This window comes from Molossus molossus, unplaced genomic scaffold, assembly GCF_014108415.1.
Source record: "Molossus molossus isolate mMolMol1 unplaced genomic scaffold, mMolMol1.p scaffold_m16_p_22, whole genome shotgun sequence".
NCBI classification, from domain to species: domain Eukaryota; kingdom Metazoa; phylum Chordata; class Mammalia; order Chiroptera; family Molossidae; genus Molossus; species Molossus molossus.
The window spans coordinates 11,208,565-11,226,240 of record NW_023425358.1 but is presented as its reverse complement, the minus strand read 5'-3'; the positions used below and the strand labels follow the sequence as shown (position 1 = coordinate 11,226,240).

The 17,676-nt window shown below is 49.6% G+C and overlaps 1 protein-coding gene across 2 annotated transcripts in view; it reads left to right on the top strand.

The window, feature by feature from the left end:
- The window catches only part of FLI1 (Fli-1 proto-oncogene, ETS transcription factor), a 119,829-nt gene that overhangs the window by 2,620 nt on the left and 99,533 nt on the right, over positions 1-17,676 (top strand). Inside the window, exon 1 of one of the 2 annotated variants that reach the window (XM_036276668.1) lies at positions 6,113-6,338. The exons of the other annotated variant lie outside the window; for it this stretch is intronic. Coding sequence (XP_036132561.1) covers positions 6,321-6,338 — 18 coding nt within the window. The 5' untranslated portion in view covers positions 6,113-6,320. Of the gene's footprint in view, positions 1-6,112; positions 6,339-17,676 lie in introns of those variants that run through there. 2 annotated transcript variants of the gene reach the window in all.

The window sequence follows — 17,676 nt, the reverse complement described above, 5'->3', positions numbered from 1 at the left end:
TGAACCAATGTGTCAATTATCAGTAAAGGAATGGATGGATGGACGGAGGGCTCCCAGGAGGGGGCAGAGCACACACAGACTGGGGCGCGCTCGGGTTCTCAGTAACCCCTCAGCCCACCCTCCTCCACCCCACCCCCTAGAACTGGGAACCCAGCTAAGGAGCTCTCGCTTTCAGCTTGGCCTCAGGGCTGCAGACCCCAGAGTCTCTCCCACCCACACGGACCCCCGAGTCTGCACACACCCGGGGACCCAAAACCTCAAGGATGACCCATTCTAGAGGGGCGAGTGAGAGTCCAGGAGCCCAAACCAGGCCGACAGTTGGAGAGAAAGCAAACCGTTGGGGGGCATGGGGGATGGGGGCGCGGTCGGTTCGGGGAGAAGGAGGTGGGGTCGGAGAGCTGTGGGCCGCCCCAGAAGCCGCTCTTCGCAGGAGCTCTTTTAAAGGGGAAAAAAATGGATTTTTCAAGCAGCCACAAAGTTTGTATTGTTGCACAAAGGGGTGCATTGATGACGGTGAAAGGGCTGCGTGGCTGGGACAATCTTGGGTCTGTTCCGCCGGCTCCCTGCGCCGACCAGTTGCCAGAGGGGCACAAACAGTCCCCGGCTGCCAAGCCCCTGCCGGTCCGCTCCCAGGTTACTGACAAACACCGCGGGCCGGCGCCGGGGCACAGGAGCCAAGGGGTGCCCACCGCCCCCAGGCAGCGACCCGGTGCTGAGAACCCACAGAGTTCCCTGGGAGGCACTGGGAGGAGAGTGCGCTGAGGGCAGATGTGAGGATGCGAAGAGAGAGGGAAAGGGACAGAGGGAATATGGGTGACTCTTTAAGACCTGGCGTGCAGTAAGTGAATCATGGTGGCATCGTGTAGATAGCCCTCGCCTTTGCCAGGCCCTTGCATGGTATCGGTGCTTCTGGTGTAATATTGATCACAACCCTAAGAGAAGTTCAGCTTGCAAATGGAAAACTAAGGCATTGAGAGGTTGGAGTGACACCGTTTGTAAGAGGCAGAGCCAAGATACAAATAATAGGGGCAACGTGTTGCTGACTGCCAGGCACGTTCTCAACATTCATTCCATCTTTACAACAGCCCTATGAGGTAGGTCCTATTATAACGCCGACGTATAGACGAGGACTCTGAGGCACAGAGAGGTTAAGAAACTAGTTCAAAGCCACAGAGCTTGTAAGTGCAGAGGCAGAATTCAAATCCAAGGAGCCGGATCTCCCAATGAGAACGTCCGACCTGGACGTTCCGCTGGCAGACAAGGAGTGGAGGGCACAGGACACCTGGTGGAGTAATCCTAAGCGTTCACACGCGGTGCCAGCACGATGCAAAGTACATGCCAACCCCCAGCGCGCAGGGCACTTCTTGAAGGTGCCTTTCCCACGCCACGCGAGACTGGCAGGGTCCTTATGAGTGCTCCAGACCCCTTGCCCTGGCTCCCTCACCAACCTGCCTGCGAGGCTCAGCCCACGCTGCTTCTAGGCCAGACAATCCCACCACCACCAGAGAAAGGAAGCTGGGAGCCCCAGAATGTTCGCGGAGACCGGCCCAGTGGCAGCATCTGGCCCGCAGGTCCTGAAGCGCCATTTCAAGGACACAGGTCTATACTTAGAATGAAGGCTGTTTGGGGCGGTTGGGAGGCAGGGCAGATGGAAAAGCTGAGAGCCTCCCTCCCCACCAAGGCCCGCAACTAGACGCCGCCGCAGGGTGAGGGTCCCGGCCCCTGGATGGTCTCCACCGCTCGTCAGTCTGCGCTCTTTGGTCAACCTCGGGCTCCCTTGGGGTTTCCTCCTCGACGCCGCGTGGTCTGGGGACCCGGCCTGGAGCGCTGGGGCTTGGGCGCAGAGACCCTCCCCTCCCAGGCCCGCCCCCGGCCTCCCGCCGCCTGGCCCCCCACGTAGCATTAGGAACCCCCTTGGCGCTCCGGCAGGAACGAGCGCCGGGAGCGGGCAGGGCGAGCAGAGGCTCTAAATCTTCCCTCAACTGCGAGTAGATGAAGTCTGAGAAACAAATTCAAAGCAGGCGCGCCTGCAGAGCCTTCCTGCAGAAATATGCCCCGGCATTCAAGCGCATCCAGGGGCGGCTCGAGCTGCCTTGTTTGGCTAAGGTCAGACGAGACTCGAGTTCTCCAATAAAAATAAATCTCAAATTAATTATGGCCTCGAGCGAGGGGCTAGACACTTGAAGCTGCAGTTGTGCAGTCTGGAGTTTTGGCGCTCGCTCGCCCATCCCTCCCCCGCCCCCCCGCCCCCACCTCCCTGCCAGCTCGAATACCCGCTGCGCCGCTAGAAGGGAGGGGAGGGGAGGAGGGAGGACGCAGGGGGAGGATCTGCCTGGGACGCTCGGCTGGGCCCGGCGTCGCTCGGCCAGGCCGGCATCACTCGGGGTTTCAAGTGACCCGACCGTCTCACAGTCCGAAGGCACCCCAGGGACCCAGCTCCGGTTGTCGCGTCCTCCCATCCCCAGCTCGGGCTAAGTCCGGAGAAGCCCGGGAAGCTGCGTCTGGAAAGTCTTGACCGGGTCAAAAGGGCTGACACAGAGCGAGCCAAGAGACGTTTCACCCCCGCCGCTCCCCTCCCGGGGGAAGCAGGACTTCCGCATCTGTGAAAATATTGTCAGTTTTGGAGGGTGCGAGGCAAGTCATCTCACCAAGGTTCTAATAAAAATGCTCCAAATCCTCATGTTTACTGACTCCCCCCGCCCCCCATATGCATGCTTTCCATAAATGACCCTAGACTTAGACATGTGAGGTGGTCTGTTTTGTCGGTACCCCTCCTCCCCAGCTGGTAGCTTTTGTTTTAAACGCTGCACCGGCTTTGTTGGTTGTGAGCTTCCCCTGACCTGAAAGGCAGCCGGGCTGGTGGACTGGGCGCCGGTGGTAGCCAGCACCAGCTCCTGGTCAGCAGCCTTGCCCAGTCTGGGAAAGGGAGAGGCGGAACAGTCTTCCTAGGCCAGCAAAGAGGGTGTGTGCAAGTGTGTGGGCTGGGTAAGTAAGCAGTCCCTGGTTAGGCCAGGAGGAGACAAGCAGGGAGGAAAGGGGAGAGCGAAGGGGAAGAAGTGGGGTGAGGAGAGACAGGGAGGGAGAGGAGAGGGCAAGGGTCCCCCCTTTCCCAACTCTGGGACAGTTTTCATTTGCAGCAGGCCTCACCACAGGCTCTCTATCAATTTGTCTCAATGCAAACATTCGAAATATTCTCTTTGGCTGCTCGTGAAAACAATGTGAGCTGCCAGGATCAAACCATCTTTCCAGATGTCTGGTGGTAACCACATTAAACAGTGCAGACTTGTTTACTGTTGTGTTTGGTTAGGGCTTTTCCCCCTTTGGGATTTAAAAAAGCAGCAGCGGGAGAGTTGAGCATCAAATCCAGAGTTATATAAGTGGGCAAGCTTGCCCACCAGCATGTCAACACAGGGTGGAGGGAGGTCTCAGATTCCCCCAGAGGCTGTTCAGAGTTGGAGGAAGGGTTCTTTCTTCTGGGTAGAGGACCTTGTGATGGACAGGAGGTCCTCATGAAGGGCCTGGTAAATAGGAAAAGGCATGGCACTGGTGCCAGCCGGTGAGTCACCAAGTGGTGACAGTTATGCTTATGCCAGCTGCTCCTCTCCCCACCCCACCACCATCTTCAAAATTATGAAATTGCCATAGCTTTGGTTTTACAGGCAGAAACAGAAAGTGCTACTGAGCTCCATAATTAATACAGGAGGGCAAGTCCTCATTTCAACCTGGTTCCACAATGAGCGGTCCCAAGGGGAAAGGCAGCTCCTGTTAAAAGGTGTTGGGGGTGCTAGAGATGTTGGGGTAACTGCACTGATCAATGAGGTGAAGACAACCTGTCATTTACCAAGCTGAACAGAAGGTGGGAAGAGAAACCTAGCCAATGTTTTTGCCACAGAAGAGCCTTCTCAAGCATTAGGTGGGGTGTGTGTAGCCCAGAGAATGGGGCTGGTGTGGGGTGGCCATTAATGGCCTCAGTGTTTGCCCAGCCCCAGGAAGAGGGCCTCCTGATGGTGGAGGTGGAGTCCTTTCTGCCTGAAAGAGGGGCAATGTGGCTGGGGGGTGCCAGGTTTCTAGTCTTGTCCCAGTGGGAAGCGGTCTCCCCGCACCCTCCTGAAAGCCCTGTTGTCGTTTGAAGGTCGGCAGAGTCTGGGCTGAAAAGGAAACAATTTGGGGTTTGAAAGGATGTAATTCATTCTTCCTTTCCCTTTAACCTCTTTCCTCTCTGGAAAGCATGTGGAAACTCTGAAGGGAAGAGTGAGAAGGCGGGTGGCTGGGCCGAGGGGAGGAAAGGGTTAAACCTGATTTCTTTTAATTGAACTCCAGAACTAGTGGCCTCAGGCAAAGGGGGGGACTGACCCCGCTAGCGGTAACCAGATGTGGCGGTCCCAGGGGAGCCCCGGAGCAGACCCCTGGATTGAGAAGCAGACAGGAGGTGGGGGGGTCGGCCCGGCCCCCATTCCACCCCTACCCCCCCTACTCCCCCATACACACACGGAGTCTCAATTGCTGGCAGGCTGCACCCGCCACTCCAGGTCTGGTCACGTTCAGACCCTTGTCTGTATTCGAACCCAAAATTGGAGCTGAATTGATGAGACTAATTTCGAGAGGGGGGTGGGGGGTGGGAGGGAGGGAGGCGAGAGAGCTCTCGGGCTCAATTGCTCCTGAAGAAATAAAGAATTAATAAGTCACCTTTTTCGCCGCTGTGGACACCCTTTTGAAACTTTTTGACTCGGATCTCCTCTGGATTTTTTTTTTTCCTCCTTCCCCGGGTGGACTCTTAAATAAAAGTGAGAAAGTCCAAAGCGTGGCCTGGAGAGCGTGGACAAGGTAATCTGTTTTGGAGGTGGGGAGAAGGGAGTCAGGCCGAGAGCACCCGGGGTTCCCCTCCCTGCGCCCGGACTCCCGCGGCTGCCCCAACTGGAGCGCGCGTCCGCACTGCTGGGGGACGGGGGCCTCCGGGTGGCGGGGGACCACCAAGCGGACAAGGGGAGGCTAGCCTCACGGTGGGTGGGGATGTGGTCTGGAGCATGGACCCCGAGATCTCACCAGGGGAAAGTCTGAATCTGGGCCGCGACGCTGGGTGCTGTGCTCTGGAGACCTGCTGAGCAGCGTGGAGGGAACGTCCCGCCACAGTGTAGGTTTCCTGGGGCCCGGGTGGCATTGCGTAGGCAGCTCTGGCCTGGGCGCCCAGGCTAGGATCATCGCGTCCGGGGTAGCGCCAGTGGTTTGACCCTAGAGGGCGCGATTAGGTGGCCTAGGGTGTCGCTGGTCCCAGCCCTCGACGGGCGCCGTGAGCTCTCCAGGAGCAAGGGGTCGATGTGCGCCGAGGGGAGGGCGCCCCTCTGCCACAATGCGCTGGGTGCGGAGTCCGCGCCCCGGACAGCCCGCGTCGGTCCAAAACCGCCCCAAGTCCGCGTGGCTGTGTGGGTGAGCCGCTCCGGGAGTTGGCCACCACTCGGCAGCCTAGAGCCGAGTGGAAAAATTCCCATTGGATGCATTTTGTAATGGTTAGTTTGCTTCGGTCTGCGTCGGGATCTTCCTGGGCAGTAGGCTCCAGCTTATCCCCAGCCGGAGAAAACTTCCCGCCCCCATCCCCCCCAAAAAAGTTTGACTCCGGCTGGAAAAAACATTAATGAACGTATCTGTGGGAAGAAACGGAAAGTGAATGAGTCAGGAGGGCCACCTTCGGCCAAGGGCCCCGGGAAAAGGAAGGAGGCCAAAGGCGTTTGGGCTTGGACTTTGGGGGAAGGTGTTGGGGGGATGCAGACTGCGGGAATCAGGGCGCGGGCTCCCGGCGCGGACCCGGGCATTGTTCCCAGCTCGTTCTTATCTCTCAGGAGCAAGTATCCTGTGTGCGCAGCGCATGGATGTATCTGGGCATCTCCGCGTATATTTATATAGTGTGTGTGATGCGAAAAGCAGGAGCAGCGGAGGGGGGGTAGAGTGAGTGTGGGGGGAGGGAAGACGGAGGAGAGCAGAGAGAGGAGAGCGCTAGACCAGAGAGAGAGAGACAGAGAGAGAGAGAGAGAGAGAGAGAGAGAGAGAGAGAGAGAGAGATAGGACTTCCTCCCGATTCGCAAAGTGAAGTCACTTCCCAAAATTAGCTGAAAAAAAGTTTCATCCGGTTAAACTGTCTCTTTTTCAATCCGCTACAACAACAAACGTGCACAGGGGAGCGCGGGCAGGGAGCTCGCAGGGGGCACGCAGGGAGGGCCCAGGGCGCCGCGGAGGCCGCGCCCGGCTAATCCGAAGGGGCTGCGAGGTCAGGCTGTAACCGGGTCAATGTGTGGAATATTGGGGGGCTCGGCTGCAGACTTGGCCAAATGGACGGGACTATTAAGGTAAGAGACCGGGCGGTGGGCGCGGAGCGGCGGGGCCAGCCAAGGCGGCGGGGCGGCGGGCAGGCTGGGCGGCGGGCGCCAGGGTCCCGGAAGACGTGGCCACTCTCCGTTGCTTCCGCGCTCGGTCTTCTCCCGCGCGCGGATGGCAAGTCTCACTTGCAGGGGCACCCCGCCGGCTACCCCTCCCAGGACAATCTCCCCCGCACCCCTTGCCCCAAAGCGGAGCCCGGCCCCCTTCCTCCGCGGTGCCACCGGGCTGCGGGCGAGGGGGAATCCCGGACGCGGATCGGAGCCGGGGATCCGATTCGGTGGGTCCATCACTCCCACCAGGCAGCAGGGAACCCTGGCCTGGAGCTGGGTACCCGTCTGCGGCCGGCTTCCCCTCCTCGGAGGGAGGCTGTGGGGGCGGAAGCTGCAGCCGCCAACAGCTCGGGTCCCTGCCTGGTGGGCCCTGGGGCGGGCAAGTGGATTGGTTGCAGGAGGATCGGAGTGCAAGTGAATGTTTCTGTGCTGTCTGAACGGGCTCCTCCAGATGGAAGCCCTGTTTACATGTCAGAGCGAGCTGGTTTCCCCTCCTCTCGGTATTTCTGTGGCCGGTTCTCGACGCTTGGAGCCGGCTGCTCCCGGGACTAACCGGCCGACCTCGCCGCTTCCCCCGCAGGGGCAGGACGTCTCCTGCAGCCTGGGTCCGCGCCGCGCCCCGCGCCCGGCTTCCGCACGCCGCCGGGTACGCGCCTGCTCGGGGGAGGCTCCTGGGGTCCTCTCCAAGACGGTCCCGTGCCCTCCGGACCCGCTTCTGCTAAGGTGGCTGGCCAAACCCTGCCCCCAACCCCTACTCTCACCCCACACCCTGCGCCTGGGTTAGGTTGCAAAGTGCAGCCCAGAGGGACCGCTGAGGGTCTGGGTTTCATGTCCGACCTCGGAAGGGTTGGCTGCCTCCTCCCTCTAGAAGGGGAAGTGGGGCTAGGAGCAGAGAGAAGGGACACCCCCTAACGCAACTGGCCTTAGAGGAGCGAGGGGAATGAATGGGACCAGGAGTCGGCTGGGCTGCGAGGCAGGCGGTTGTGCAATACCAAGCAGGAGTCAGTCTGGAAAAACTATTAGGCTGGTGAGGTGAGGACTGGCAGAGCCCGCCATTCCCCCAGAACCCAAAGGAATCGACTTCACGCTCAGGGCTGAGTAAGAAAGCTAAGAAGTGGGGCTCGGAGAATTCAAGAGATTTTTATCATTTGGGTGGGGTAGTGGTTTTTATTTTCTAAGTTTTTTTTTTTTTTTCTGAAAGTTTGAAATATGCTGACTTAGGTAAAAGACACCAACAGAAGGAACTTGAAAATCTGGAGATGAGATAGCTGATTGTGATGGGTTAAAGGGTGCCTACGTGAGCCTCGGTTCCTCAAGTTTCAAGTGTGTGGGTGAGGAGTGGGCGAGGAAGGATTCCTACAGGGAGGGTGTGGCGGTCACTGGACATTTTATGCTTGTTTTGCTTCGTGTTGGTGTGTGCATGCAAGTGTCTCTGTATCTCTGGTTTAGTAAAAAGATGCTCCATTCTAAAAAAAACTCATTAGGACACTTACCACTTACCCAGAAGGTGCCCCTCAGATCCGGGAGAGTGGTAACATGGCTCCAGGGTCTTGATGTGGACACGCTAAGGAGAAGTGAAGCAATTTCTTCTCCATGATGCTCAGACCTCTAACACAGGCCCAGAGCAAAGGGAGGAAGCTGTGGTCTGTACCCAGGATGTGCTAATCTCTTTAGATACACACACAGGGATTGGCATGGCAGGCAGTGAAAACAGGCTTAGACCAAGACCCTGGCACTTCATGACAAGGATGGGAGTGAAAGTCTTCTTTTTCATGTGGGTCCTTCCAAACCCTCCACAGGTCACAGTTATTCAGGTGACCTGGCTGTGCAGACCCACCCACAGAGCAGTGGCTTTTCAAGCTATTTTCAGTCCCCAAATTTCTGAAGGACTGAGTGCTTAGGTGTATACTTTGGTGTTTAAGTTGTGTGAAAACCACCAATTCTTGTTCATATGTGACCTTTGGATCTTGGGGTTCCTGGACCACACTTCCACAATGGTTTAAATACTGTTCTTGGATAGGAAAGTGTACAAGAGGTCAGCTAACTTCTGGTCTCTGTGTAAGAATGCCCAGCTCATTAAATCTGTTTGAGCTTCAATTCTTTGCAGAAATGGAACAGTAGGACTAAGTTACCTCTACAATAGTAGCTTTCCTATCCTCTCTATTCCTAAAAGATTATGGTCACATGCTCTTACAAGAACATGTATAGGTCTGATATATATATATATATATATATATATATATATATAGAGAGAGAGAGAGAGAGAGATCATATCTGATCTGCAGACATAAATCCAAAAAGGGTGTTCCCAGTTGAATGGCCTTGAAAAACCATCTTTGAGTAATTCTGGGATGTGACTTTTTTGCACCTGCATATATTTTTATCAAATGTAAAGCATCTCTTCTTTCAAAATGCCTGTCGGTCTCAGCACTGAGGATGTATTTGGTTGAGGATGCCAGAGGAGTCTGATTTCTTTGCAGAAGTCCTTTATTTTGTGCATAATTCCATCTGATTCCAAAACCTCAACCTTGCTGCCCTTGTTACAGTAAGTCCTTCTGCATTATGTTTCCTTCTCATTTCCAAGGATGTCTCCTGAGAAGGCTCTGAGCATTATGTTGGGAGCACCAAAATTTCCGGGGGCCATTCTACTCCTGTTCTGCCACAGACAGTTAAGCTGCAATATTAAACAACACCCGTCCCCGCCCCTGCTCCCCACAGTGATATTATCAGTGTTGAAAAGCACATGATACTGTTTGCTGCTCTAAGAAATGACCTGGTTTCCATAGCTGCATCTCAGTTCTAAGCAGTCTTCCACCAAGTCTTAGTACTTCATCTGTGGAAGCTTGATTCAGTGCCCATGGTGTCATCAAAGATGGCAGATCGGAGCAGACGTAGATGTGGTAAATGAACTAGGGAAAGGAACAGCAGACTTGGAGTCAGGAAACCTGGGCACATTCTCAGCCCTGCTGCTTAGTTGCTGATTGCCCTACAGCAAGGCACTTAGCTCCTTGAGCCTCAGTTTCCTCATCTATGAAATGGGGCCAAAGTACCTCCCTGACATAAGCCATAGTAAGGATTAAGTGAAGTCTCGCCTTAGCTGCATGAGCATTGGTTGAATTTCTCCTTGGGGATAGGTCTTCTGGGGTTCGATTGGGTAGAAAATTAGATCATAAGTTTAGATTTACCATAGTACCTGTTTCGTTAATTTAACAAATAATAACTGTGTGTCCCTTATAATCCAAGGCTCAAAACTCATGCTTTATGTGTTGGGAATACAACAGGGGTCAAAGCCCTGCTGGAATTTACACGCCAGTGGAAGTGGTAGACACATAAAGAACTACTTCTGTATCCAGAGCTGACATATCTTGTGAAGAACAGTAAAGCAGGTTAGCGATAAAAAGACGTCGCGGTATCAGCCAGGATGGTCGGGAAGGGGCTTTGAACAAAGTCCAGCAGAGGAGAGTTGTTTCGTTTTCATCCTCTACCTCGGGGAACTACAGCACCACACAGCCAGCAAATGATGGGAGAGCAAAGGAGTAAAGAAAGGTTGTGAGTAAAGCCGGGCTCTGCACCCCGGCAGAGAGTTTCTGCACCAGACAGGCCCAGGAGGGTAGGTTGTCGCTGATGGGCAGTGCTTGTCCAGCGGCGAAGGCGACAGAGGGAGGAAGGCTTGCGGACAGAGACTTTTCTTGTGTCCTCAAAAGGGATGCTGCCTTCACTTTGAAGAGTGAATGCCCACACCCATCTCTTTACCTTCATGGCACCTAGATTCATTTTATCTGTCCTCATGACCACGTCGGATCTCCTCCCCCAGCGAATTACCAAGTGGCGTATTGGTAGTGTTTCGGTTTATTTTGTGAATGATTTCTACCAAAGAAAAAGCTTCCTTCTACTGCTGCTGCATTTCAAATTTAAGTTTACAAGTTTGCAATTTTAGAGGTTATTTAGCTCACTCGTCTCATGTTAGGAGTGGGAAAACTAAGGCCCGGAGTTGTTTATGGAATTAGTCAAGGTCACACAGCTAACTGAGTCAGGGTGAGCATTCAGGGCTCCTAACCCTCAGACCAGTGTTCTTTCCACTTACACCATGAAGATTTCATTCACTTTCATTACATTACTATGGATTATAGAATCCTGGAGGCAGTGTGAGTTTGTGAGGGAGAGAGACAGACAGAAAGAGACAGAGAGAAGAAAGGCTTTTTAAAAATCATGGATAATTTGACACTTGGGGATAAAGAGATTTCTGTTCCTTAATGAAACATGTATTACTGCCCCGCTGGTGTGGCTCAGTGGTTGAGCGTCAACCCATGCACCAAGAGGTCACTGGTTCGATTCCCAGGCAGGGCACATGCCCAGGTTGTGGACCCAACCCCCAGTGAGGGGCATGCGGGAGGCGGCCAGTCCATGTTCTCTTTCATCGATGTTTCTATCTCTCTCTTCCTCTCTCTCTAAAATCAATAAAGAAAAAAAATTAAAAAAAAAAAAGAAACATGTATTACTATCATCTTGAATTATTTCCATACTTGAAAAAATTTCAAATTTTCAAATAGGATTTTTACATAACTCTTCTCTAAAATAAATCCTTCTTTTCTTATAGACAAATAAGTTCTCCATTACCAGAAGACAATTTTAAAAAATACAGTATTTTACTTAAACAGCCAATAGGCCCCTTTATAGACCAGGGGCAGGTGGGTTGAATTTTTATTTCAATAATTTTAATAATTGAATGTTTGACTATACAAATATAATACATTCAGATGCATTAGAACATATCTTATGGACTCACCTTCCAGTCTGTGTAGTAAGTAGGTCTTAAATAACAACATTAAGTAAGATTTCAGATTTCAGTGTCTTCTGTTCGGGGTCAACCAGTTAACTTAGCAATGGTTGTTTTAAAAGTGATTGATTTAAACCAAGTCTAGTCTCTAGAAATGTGACATCAGTCTTAGGTTAATACTGAGTTGTCTCAGAAAAAGAAATTGGGAACATTCTCTGATGATGAGCCACCAGGCAGGGTTTCTAATAGACTGAGGCCCTTGTTCTTCCTCATGCTTCAGAAAATACGCTTAATTGTACATCCACACTCAGGCCATCAGCAAAGCCCTAGTCCGCTCTGGGAGAAAACTCACTCTATCTGGAGGTTAATAAACAGGTTTTCAGAATAGCAACCATCTATCTAGGCTTAGAATTGAAAAGCTATTTTCATTCATTTTAGACAACCAGCTACATTATGAAAGTATAGAATAACATTTTTTTTGTTCTGTTTTGAATAACATGACTTTCTATTTTTGGTCTGTACTTAAAACAGTCTTTCTAAGTCTATTTTTTTCTTTTTTGCTTGTTGTGACAAATTGAGAGGGCTAGAGGACATTGGCCACTACGTGTACACACACACAGTCTCATGAAACCTTCCACCAACCATAGTGACTTCTTTGGTAATCTCAGAGCTGTGCAGGTGTCTCTTCCTCTGCAGAAGACCACACCCTGTTTCATTTTCTGTTGCTTTTATGATTTATATCTATGTATTCATATCCTATTCGTGTGGAAATTCATCAGTGGGATGGCATTACTAAGTGGTGTCATTCCAATTCTTCTACAGACCCAGCACCAGTAGCCTGTGAACTTTGGGATGCTTCCCCAGAGGCGATGGGTGGGGTTTGTCTATCCTCACATTGTTACCCTTAGGGCCAATGTTTTAGAATTTTGACAGAATTAGACAGTCTATGGAATAAGCCTTTTCTACACAAAGCGAGCTGACCTTAGGGGAAATGTAACCTTGTCTTACTGGCGTCATGAACTGATGTCAGCCTTGTCAGCACAAGGCCGTACCCATGTGCGTTAGGAAGGTCTAGTGCGTGACTGTTATGCAGGCACTGAACTAGGTGACTAAGTGCTGTCAAGATAGGATGTTGGTGGCACAAAGGCTACTGTCCTGGAGACCTAGCAGGAGGAGAAGCCGTGTGCATGTGCGGAGTGAAATGCAGTGAGTTCCATGAAGCTGGAGAAAGGGAAGAGGGATTTCAAATGGACAGGAGAGAAAGACCTGATAACAGTAGTTATCCACATGGTCCCTTCTTTTACAGGGGACTTGCACATGGACTCTGGCATCTAATCCTCACAACAGTACTATGGAAAGTAATGTTGCCACAATACCGATTTGTTTGGGAGAAATTAAAGTTCAGAGAAATCAGGTAACTTGCCTCAGGTGACCACTAATAGGTGACAAAGTTGGGATTCAAGCCAGCTGTTTCTTGTACCGGAATACTTGTTTTTTCTTCACACTGCCTTTGGGCATAGCTGGTTAGGTGGGCCAAGATGGTGGCTTTGAAGATGGGCAGGACTTGCACAGGAAGGTACGGTTTATCTAGGAAAATGAAATACTTTGGTGTGTGTTTGTGGGGAGGGGGGCATATAAAGGAGCAGGTAGGAATGGAAAGATTGGATGGAATTAGATTGTGGAGAACTTTAAATACAATAACAGCCCTGGCCAGTTTGGCTCAGCGGTTAGAGCGTTGGCCTGTTGTCCAGAGAGACCTGGGTTCGGTTCCCGCTAAGGGCACGTAACTCGGTTGCAGTTTGTCCCCGGCCCTGGTTGGGTTGTGCGGGTGGCAGCCACTCGATGTGTCCCTTCACGTCGATGTTTCTCTCTCTCTCTTCCTCTCTCTCCCTCCCACTCTATCTGAACAAACAAACAAACAAACAAAAAACTAGAAAAATGTCCTCAGGTGAGGATAAAAAACAAAATACAATAACAAATATTTTGGGTTTTATAAAATACAGGGTGGGCAAAATAAGTTTACAGCTATTTATATGGTAAATAATAAAATAATAAATAACGCAAGAATAAACTCTGTGTTTCGGGAACTCACACCTATAAACCTACTTTTGCCCACCCCTGTATATAGAAAGGAGGGATCACAGAATTTGTAATAGATGGGTGATCTTCAGAGCTGTACAAGTGTCTTAGTCACCAAATCCTTCCTGTGCTCACCCTGCTCCATAGAAATGGGGATGGGAGTGGCCCCATCACTTCTGCGAGGTCGCAAGAAATGAGTAGCAGACAGAATGAAACAACCAGTGATAGGTTCAGGCAAGCAGACCATGCTGTCAGCTGTCTCTAAAGATATGTTTATTAAATGTGGAGTCAGGGGAGGGAATGTGACCGTCCCTTCCCTCCTCTAAATGTCTCCTTTCGCAGTGTTCTGGAGATTTCACCACAAGCTGTCTTTTCAACTGGGTCATCTCTCCTGGGCTACAAATAGTTCCTTTTGAGAATGAGTCAGCAGCTAGTAACCGAGAAGAGACAAAATGAGATGTTGTTTCCCTGAGACTCAAATCAAATTTCTATGGAAATTCAGACAGGTCTGACATGCTTTCATAGGCTGGTTGGGTCCAACACTTCACATGGAAATAGCGACATTTCACCCAAGCCATCCCCAAACTCAGAGAGTTATCACTGTCGCCCAAGTAGGATCAGAGAGTGTGTTCAGATGCATTTTCAGATAATTCCAATTAACTTTTACAGCAGCTTCAAAATTGCTTATACCTGCAAAAATGAATCAAAACACTGAAATATTTAAGATAGTTCCCATCTTTGGAGAACAATAGTCCGCCACTTAGTTCACGATCCAAATCCCAGAGGATGTCATTTCTCAAGCCTCCTCCAAGAAAACACGTCCTTGGAAACTGAAATGCCTCCTCAGCGGCAGGGCCGTGTTCTCCGACAGTGCCATGTGTCCCAGGCAATGAAAGACCTTGTGTCACATCACACATGCGAGAGGCCAGAATTACAGGTGCCATGGGAGTTTTAACCCTGCATTTCTAGACACGTGTGGGTTTCACATGTCTACTGAAATCTAACCGTTCAGTAGCAGAGTGTAAGGTCTGACTATATAGGTATTCATTGATTTTATGTGCAAAAGAGTCTGAGAGTGCATGATTTTATAGTATTGTTCATGTAGCTGGAATTTGAAAACAGGCTAATATTATAAAATGATTCAGCATGTGAGTTTGTTTGTTTGTTTGTTTTTAAGTTAATGCTGTCGCAATCTATTTAAATGCATATATTTAGGTTGAATTTCTTATGCCCAAAGAGTCATTTTGTCTTTAGGTCTGTATCACTTCATACTCATTCATTTTTATTCATTCAACCAAAAGTTGAATACTACTGCCAGATACGAAGCTCCGCAGAACTCCACATGAATGACCGAGAACAAGATGCTATACCACTGCTTCCTGCAGACTCTAGAGAGCACAGGTTTCTCTGCTTTCTTCTTTTAACTCGGGACAACTGGCAGTTCCAAAAGAAGCAACACTCACTGGGGGAAATCTTTAGTGGCTTTTTCTTATATGGAAATTTAGGCACATTTTCCCAAAGGCAACACCCAGCTTACAATTCCCTCTGCCCCTTCACTCTGGATGACACTTGTCCCTTGTATGGATATCTTTCAAAAACAGGTTTGCCAAGGGAACTTCGTGTTAGGAGTCTCCCTTTCTCAGCCTTGGCTACTCTATTCATACATGAACACAGAGAAAAGTACTATAAATACAGTGAAAAGAAAAATGAGCACCTGAGAAAGAATATTTCTCATACATTAAACAAAGGGCAGATGTCTTAATGTACAAAGACTACTTCCAAATCAATATCAAAAAGATAGACCACCTCACAGAAAAACAAAAAAAAACGCTATGCAGAGACAACGACGCTAGAAAAAGACATGCAAATGGTCAATAAACATATGAAAAGACTCTCAAGTATGTGCATACAGATATTTACATGAAAATAATGAAATGTGAACATTTATCATCTATGAGGATTAGCAAAGATTAGAACAGCTTAATCATGCCTTCTGTTGAAACAGTAGGGAACATGTCTGTCTCTTACCCAACTAGTGGGAACAACTTGGTAGCAATCATCTTGGAGGACAATTTGGTAATATTTACTGAGATGTTAAATACTGATACAAATTTGATAATAATTTCAAGTCTAAAAATTTATCTCACAGACATATTCACACAGATGCCAAAGATATACGTACAAGATGTTTATTATAGTGTTGTTTGTAATGGCAAAAGTTGAAAAGAATCTAAATGTCAGTCATTTAAGGGACTAGATAAATAAATTATGGAAAATTCATGCAACTCTTAAGTAAAATAAAATCAATTGTCGACATACACTGATTTAGAAAGTCCTCCAAGGCATATTTTTACATGGAAAAAAGTCACAAAATGTGTGCTTTCATTTCTGTAAAAAACATTTGAAGATACATACATACGTATAATAATCTCTGCATAGATAATTTCTGGAAGGATATAAAAGAAGCTATTAATAGTGGCTGCTTCTGGGCAAGAAGTAGACTTATTTTTCACACTATAAACTTATGTAGCATTTGATTTTTGTTTTTTTTTACATCACTAGTATATATTACTTTTGTAATTTAAGAAACTGATGTAAAAAATAAAGAGGGATGCTCTGGTCGGTTTGGCTCAGTAGTTAGAGCCTTGGCCCTCCGGCCAATGAGTCGAGGGTTCGAGTCCGGTCAAGGGCACATAGCTCAGTTTCAGTTCCTCAGGGGTCAGGCAGGAGGCAAATAGTCAGTGGGTCTCTCTCACATCGATGTTTTTTTCTCTCCCTCTCTCTCCCTTCCTCCCACTCTATCTGAAGATAAATGGAAAAATATTCTCAGGTGAGGATTAATAAATAAATCAGGACTATTAGACATAGACTAATAAGAAATGGGCTGGGCACTATGATTCTAGCCCAAATGTGCTGATCTCAAAGACATTTGGATCCATTTTGTATTAAATGCAGAGAAAAACTGTCCAGCCTCTGATCTGGAGACCTGAGTTCTAGGCCCAACCCCCTCCCCCACAGGAACTATGGGATCTTAGGCAAGTCACTTCGCTCCTTTGGTATCAATGTACCATTTCTCACGTTAGCCCTGGCCGGTTTGGCTCAGTGGTTAGAGCGTCAGCTTACAGACCAGAGAGTCCTGGGTTCGGTTCCCGCTAAGGGCACATGCCTCAGTTACAGTTTGTCCCCAGCCCTGGTTGGGGTCATGTGGGTGGCAACCACTCGGTATGTCTCTCTCACATCGATGTTTCTCTCTCTCTCTTTCTCCCCCTCTCCCTCCCACTCTATCTGAAGATAAATGCAAAAATGTCCTCGGGTGAGGATAGAAAAAATAAAATTTCTCACATTAGAGGTTTTCTTGAGTATACAATGAAGGTATAATTTCAAAATTTCCTTTCAGCCTCCATGTTGATAAGACTGTCATGCCAAGTAAACTTTAAAAACCTTTCTTATTTTGGGGCATGTTCAGTGAACTTCTCACAGACGCTCTGTCTGAGCCGGTGCAGGTCTGCACAACCCGGGCCTAAATGATAGTGTGATCTTCCCAGGCTAATCAGAGCGGGGGCTCTCGGGGGTGCTTTGCGAGGATCTGTGAGCCAATGGCCTTTATCACCCGGTAACTCTGGTGCTCATCCCTGTGCACTCCTGCCAGCTGGGAGCAGGGCCCGACTCCGCTCTGGGTCTTACACGCTTTTCCAAAATTCAGTCTCATTTAAAACCCAAAACACATTTGGCCCCAAGCGCCTTTCCCCTGGCCTTTGAAAATCCTGTTTAATTGAAAAGAAATGGAATGCGTCTGGTTTAGATTCATTTACACGTCCCTTAAAACAACAACAACAACAACAACAACAATATTTTGAGGACCTATTTGATGTCCGAGAAGAATTTTGAGCCTCTTAATGAGTTTTCTGGAAGGCTTTTTTCCTTCTCCGTAAAACAGGAAGTGACTGTGCTCTGGGCAAACACAGTCAAGCCCGAAAGGCCCGATTCAGCTTGACACCTGATCACCCACCATTTTATATGAGGCCCAGTGGCCCTCGCAAAGGCCTTCCTATCCCTACTCCTCACCTTAGGACAAGAGCCTCACTCACCTTCCAAGTCAGGGAGAATAGCAAAGTCACAGAAGAAAAAGAATAAGCTATTTATCCAGCTCTTACTAGGTGCCATACTGTCGTAACCTTTGCAGACATACTCACGTTTGATCCTTGACACAGTGCTGTGACGTATGGATTATTTGCCTTTTGGAGAGATGAAGCCACTTACCCAAGGTCATTCGGGTAGAAAAGGGACAGGCAATGATTTGAACCTCATCCTGTTTGCCTCCAGAGTTCACAGAGCTTAGCCACTGGGATAAACTGGCAGATGGACACACCTCAGATCCATGAAGTTTAGGCTCCAAACCGA